Source organism: Arachis duranensis, chromosome 10 (genome assembly GCF_000817695.3).
Source record: "Arachis duranensis cultivar V14167 chromosome 10, aradu.V14167.gnm2.J7QH, whole genome shotgun sequence".
NCBI lineage: Eukaryota > Viridiplantae > Streptophyta > Magnoliopsida > Fabales > Fabaceae > Arachis > Arachis duranensis.
Window position 1 is genome coordinate 11,411,748 of NC_029781.3, and position 6,663 is coordinate 11,418,410.

At 33.3% G+C, this 6,663-nt stretch overlaps 1 protein-coding gene across 1 annotated transcript; it reads left to right on the forward strand.

Moving 5' to 3' along the window:
• Positions 1-1,287: 1,287 nt before the first annotated feature.
• LOC107469045 (homeobox-leucine zipper protein ATHB-6) lies at positions 1,288-4,553 on the forward strand. Its single transcript, XM_052255556.1, has 4 exons — positions 1,288-1,730; positions 1,862-2,264; positions 2,319-2,322; positions 3,730-4,553. Exons 1-4 carry the CDS (start codon positions 1,664-1,666, stop codon positions 4,255-4,257), a joined length of 1,002 nt encoding a protein of 333 aa, XP_052111516.1. The 5' UTR covers positions 1,288-1,663; the 3' UTR covers positions 4,258-4,553.
• Positions 4,554-6,663: the final 2,110 nt, after the last annotated feature.

The following is a 6,663-nucleotide window of genomic DNA, read 5'->3' on the forward strand; positions in this document are numbered from 1 at the left end:
TTTTTATTTGATTTGACAAATTTCGTTTTTATGAGAATTATTTACTAAAATATAAATATTAAAAAAAGTTTATTAGTATTGAAAAAAGTGTATTAGGAATTTGAATTTGTTTATTCGACCTTTTTTAGTACTTGGAAATATTTGGAAATATTAGAAGAACACTGTTGCTGCTCCTTCAACGGTTTGACAACTACCAACGGTGGTAACTAGTGAGGATGATAGTAGGCAGTTCTCTTCCCGCAGATCTAATCCATCATCGATACTATTAGACAATATCGATTTTAGAAAAGTAACAGCAACGAAACAACACAATTCAAAGCAATGATAATTGAAGGAGAAAAGAAAAAAAAAAGCAAACCAAAAATGTGAGAGGATTGTTTGAGCTTGGCGGAGAAACCACTGGAGACGTTGTCGGCGAGAACGCCCTTGATGAGGAAGACATAGGCATTGCCACCTTCACCGAGCTGCCTGATGATACGGAACCAGTTCTCATTGATCCAAACATCTCCGCCTCTGTTAACAGAATGATAAAATGCGTTCAAACCAGAAAATGAACACTCCATGCTTCTTCTTATTACAGTGGCGCCAGGTGAGGCTTCGGCAGGAGGCTGCGACGGTATCGATACGGTCGGCGGTGGTATAGCGGCGTGAGGTGAGGACCGAAAAACGATGACAGCGAGTTTTGTGCGTGTATTGAAGGTTATGATGAGATTATGAATAATCGTACGTAGTGTGAATGCGTTTAAATGTTAATCTTAATTTTTCACAATTATTATTGTTTTCTATACTTTTTCTTATCCAAAATAAAACTGATGTGGTTGTACTACCAAACCAAACCTAATTTTTTTTTATCAAAAATAAAGAGATTCGAACTCGTAACCTCTTAAATTTATATAGAAAAACTATACCAATTGAGCTATAACTCATTGGCCAAACCAAACCTTAATTAAGCAAGCTAAATGCTACCACTTGTATTAGATCGCATGGTTATGAATTAATTAGTTAATTAAAAACTCTTAAATTACAGGTTTAAAGGAGTCCAAGTTTAACCCAATAATATCACTATCACTAGAAACGGTCGAAATCCCGGAAGAGCAACTAGCTATGAGGAGGGACAGGTCACTAGTCACAGGCACACACCCAAATTGAAAAGTTGCATGATTCTGCAATTTGCGTTGAATTTGGTCTCCATTTCATTCTTAACCGCGGTAGCACCACACTCCACCTAACCCCAGTCAGATCCTAAACCCAAGTTAGTTCAGTTTATATATATAAACACACACCTCTCGATGTTAACGTGAAATCACTTCTTCTTTTTCTCACCACCACCTTCTCCCCTTCCCTCTTACTCATCCTAGCTACATGGCATAGTTTGATCATTGTGGCTTTTGAATTTGATGGGGGAAGAGTGTGAACTAGACTCCATGAGAAAATTGCATAGCTGCTTTCAGTATTGTGAAAATTGGTGCTGTTTAAGACAAGATAGTTCCAATGGTTACTCTTAAGTGAGAAAGAAGGGGAAAAAAATAATAATAATTAGCACTCTGCTTGTTCATCAAAAATAAGATCCCATATTTATTAATATTCTTTTTATAACAATAAAGTGGAGTTGAGTATCCAGAGATCCAATCTTCTATTTACTTAAGTTTTCTTTCTACTCATCATGAAGAGAACTGGAAGCTCATCAGATTCTTTAGGACCTCTCATGACAATTTGTCCATCATCAACAGGTTAATAATTATTACCAACTAGTTCCATTTCCATGTTTCTTTGTTTCAAAATTTAGACACATACAGATCCATAAATAAAAAGCTTTCTTGTTCCTTTTTTCATTAACTGTGTTTAATTTGCATTGGTTTAGAGGAGCAGAGTCCGAGGAGCAACCACGTGTACGGGCATGATCCATTGTTCCAGTCGATGGTGCTTGATGGTCTAGACGAAGAAGGGTGCACGGTAGAGGAATCTGGGCACCACTCTGAGAAGAAGCGAAGACTTAGCGTGGAACAAGTGAAAGCGTTGGAGAAGAACTTCGAGGTTGAGAACAAGCTTGAACCAGAGAGGAAGGTGAAGTTAGCACAAGAACTTGGGTTGCAGCCTAGACAGGTGGCGGTTTGGTTCCAGAACCGCCGCGCCAGGTGGAAGACTAAACAGCTTGAGAGAGATTATGGCGTTCTTAAAAATAATTATGATGCTCTTAAAGTTAATCATGATGCACTAAAACAGGACAACGATGCGTTGCACAAGCAGGTACACACTACACACTAGTCTTACAATTCATATCTACTGCTCTTAATTATACATGTTAATATTATTGTAAGTCATGTAGTGAAAATCGAAATTTTACCCGAGATCGAAAAAGTAAATTTAGTATGTAAAATTTAAAATTTTAACAAAATTTAAATTATAAAATCGTTAGATATAATATAAATTTATAAAATCAATTAAATCATTTAAATTATACAATTAAAAAATTTTAAAAGTTAGATCGAAATTCTAACTATTATGATTATAAAAATTTCTTTTTTTCTTGTTTATATTAGAAACATGAGTTTTATTTTGATCCAATGTAAAAAATGTTTTTAATTCATTGAATATTTGTGTAAAACTTATTTATGATAGCACTGAAGCAAAGATAAATTTAGATGAATATATTGACTTCATTATGAAATAAGTTAAGATTTAAGTAGAGTTTAATTTTTACCTAATGTTACCGTTTTTAAATCCATATTTAATAATCAGTGATTTATAAAAATGAATTTTGAAAAATATAATTCTTATTTGTATACGTGAAAATATCTAATTAAATATTGGTATAAATTTTTTTACAATAATAAGAATGCATTTTTTAATATCAAATTATCTATCATTTTTGTTAATATTTTTGTCACAAAATATTTGTTTCTATTGAATTATAATTATACGTGACAATTAATCATTATAGCGGTGAAAATTGAATGCAATGTGAATGTGAATGTGAATGTGAATGTGAATGTGAATGTGAATGTGAATAAATTGTATTTCCACATAAGAAGGTATTTTAGTAAATTTCTTATAGTTAACAGCCGGGTAGTTGCCGAAAAGAATTATACAACAAACAACAATTATTCTACATCGAAATATTTAATCCAAATGACAAATCATTTGATAGAGATGAAATATTAACATTAAACCAATAATTAAATATTGATATCTCTTACATACATAACGGGTGGAGAGGAGAACATTTGGTCCAAACGCTGCTAGATATTTTAAGTGTATAGGGACATAGATTCTAGAAAGCATGTCTAATTTCTTAATAATTACATGATTCAGAAAAAAAAATCTTAATAATTGAAAATACTAATTCAATAGATAAAGGTTGGAATGACATGCAGTTTGTTTTTATGCAATTATAACTAAAATCAACTTTTATTTAATTAACAATCACCTAATAATATACTGAACAAAAGGTAATCGATATACTACTTAGTAACGTAAATTACAATAGAAGTAAGAATTTACATTATATTGAACTTTTGAAAGAGTTACTTAATTTAGTTAATTAGTAATATAATTTACTTAATTTATATTAATGACATTAGTAATCATCTAAAATAATAAATATAATTAGATAATTATATAAAATATTGACAATATATTTAAATTACATTCTTGGTAATAATGTCAATGAGTTATAATAATCTTCCTATCTTTGATTAAAAAAAAAAAACTCTTGGTAATGATAATAAGAAATTATTGGTGATGAATGAAGAACACAACACTACTCCTGATGAAACCTCAATTCTTGGATCAGGATCCAACGTTAACGATCATCACTTGTACCATGACAATTGCTTCAACGACAACAGCGACCACGGTGTTGTTGCTCTTGGTGCAACAACAACACCGCCGTCGCCATCACCGTCGTCGCCGCCACTCTTCCCTTCAGACTTCAACAAAGACGGTTCTTCCGATAGCGATTCAAGTGCGATCCTAAACGAAGACACCAAAGACGCAATTTCTTCGTCTGGGGTGCTTCAAAGTAACCACCACTTCCTGATGTTTTCAGAGTCTCCTGCATTGAAATTCAACTGTTCCATGTTGGCCTCTTCGTCTTCCATGAATTGCTTCCAGTTCCAGAAACCGCACCAGACTATGCAATACGTGAAGATGGAAGAGCACAATTTCATCGGTGCCGCTGATGAGGCATGCAATTTGATCTTCTCCGATGAACAAGCACCCACCCTTCATTGGTACTCTTCAGATCAGTGGGGTTAAAAAAATAAAATGATGAAGGAATGTAGCTCCGGAAGTTTTATTTATTTGGCCCCAAGATGAGAGGGAGAAAAGAGTGATATCACTCTGAAAATTTCATTGGAGAGAACTCAAGGTCATAACCACCCGCACAGCCTGCAGTGGCATGGAGCAAGAAAAGAAAATAATTCTATGATTGATATATTTGATGCTATGAAGATTCATCATTTTATTGTCATAGGATGAAGTGTAATTCTAGTCACCAAGTGATGATTTTGCAAACAAATACAAATAGATTAATCATGCCTCTTTCACATTCAGTTGCAAATAGAATTAAGAACCGCTTTCTTTTTCGAAAATTAAAATATATGTTGGGATTTTTCAGAAATAAAAATATTATTTGTACATTAAAATTAACCATTAAAATTAGTCACCATATATTTATATGTAAATATATGTATTGTTTAACTCATTTTCAATGTGTATTTTTATGTATTTTATACTTGTTTCACTCGATTTCTGGTGCTTTTGACAGGATATCAAATCGAACTTGTATTAAAATGTCAGTTCAATGAGCAGATACGACTACTTTGAAAAAAGAATGAGCTCGACTCGAAAATTACTTAGCGTTTGTATCAAAACGCATTGTATCGAACTATTTGTAGATAATTGTAGCAAATAAAATGGAAATTTGGTAAAATAGAACTTTGAATAAGTGAAAATAAATAAATGAAAATGTCAAAACAAAATAAAAATTAAAAGAAAGTAAAATAACAAAGAAACATTCAAAATAAAGAAATTAAAACAAAGAAAAATGAAAGATAAAATAAAATGGACTCCAACAATCACATGCACTTTGTACTTTATGCTATTCTGTTACGTCACTGTGACTAAGAATTTTTACAGAATTTATGTGATGATATAGTATTGTTGATTGAAGTTCCTGAGCCCTTCTCATTTCATCCTATTTATAAGTTGAAAGAATGGATTTACCATTGAACAATCTGATCACGACTTAATTTCTCCTTTGTCTCAGGCCATAATTTGTGTTAACTCTGAAGAATCTTCATCGTAGCACTCCCATGTTTTATCTTACCTTGTCCTTCAAGTTCCACAATCTCGTATTGTGTCTGCATTTACCACGTGATCCATCCTAATCTCGACCCTATTTGTCGACCTCCTTCAAGCTTTTGACCTCGATTATACTTTAGTCACAGTCAAAATTTTTTTTATGGCCAAGTATTCGTGCCATATTTTGACCTTCTATGAATCATAGTAGAATTGCTTTGTAGGTCAAATTTTATACTAACAAATTGTCCCTTAAAATTTTTCATTTCAAAGTATAAAATGATAGGTTTTACTTGGTCTCGTGCCCCCACGTGCTCTTTTAAATTTAAAAATTTTAAAAGATGTTACAAGAAAATGAAATGGTTTTGCCAATTTTTTGAAAATGTGTAACGTTTCAATGGGTTTTAACGTTCCTTTATTTTCAAAACTCTTTTATATTCTCCAGGGCTTCTTATCATTTATTGCCTCTATTTTAAGAAAAATATTTATCTTCCACAAACACTTTTCTTCTTCTTCTTCTTCTTCTTCTTTTACAAATTCATCTTAACCTACTTCCATGTACTCTTAATCTAGTCTCTACTCCACCAGTGCTCCAGCTGTTATGACTGCATCATCTTCTTCTACTACCATTACTGCAACCACCACTACTACTATTCTAGTCAACACTGCAGGGGCCACCATTTTATCTTGCTTATCTGCCTCTGTCTCCGCCATTGCAGTTGCTACAGCCGTTCTAGGTGTGGCTTTAGCTGCCCCTGCTTTTCCGTCTCAACATGACGACAACAACGTTCATGTCGTGGCTCTTGCACCATTGGTGGCTAACGTGTCACAGTTTTATAATGATGATGCGACCCTAAGAGCTCCCAATCTTAAGTTAGAGACTACCGCTTTATGACGTAGCCAAGTACTACTCTTATTTCAAGCTTTCAATGTCGTAAATTCATATCTAGGTCCAATCTCTACCTTCGAACAAATCGGGTCAATTTCTTCCTTTTTTCCATCTCTCCTTGAACATCTTCCCTTAATTTTCTATAAAAATGTCAAAGCTACTTATTGTGCGAGTCAAGTCTTTAGGACAGCGCCCCAAAAAGAATCTAGTTCTCTATTCTCGCCAGGGATGTCGAGGTTATTGATGGAACGAATTAGTGTTGATCCATAATTTTTCAAAATAAGAATCTCTTCATTGCAAGTATAGCCAAATCAACAACTAACTCTCAACATAAAAGTTTAGATGATATTCAAATACAAAACATAAACCGAGATTAAGAATAATTCAATCTCGGGTCGTTCTTCCCTAGAATGCAATTGAAGTATTATGCTTTTGGTTGTGGGGGAAAAAAGGAGTTTTTTAAATCAAGGAAC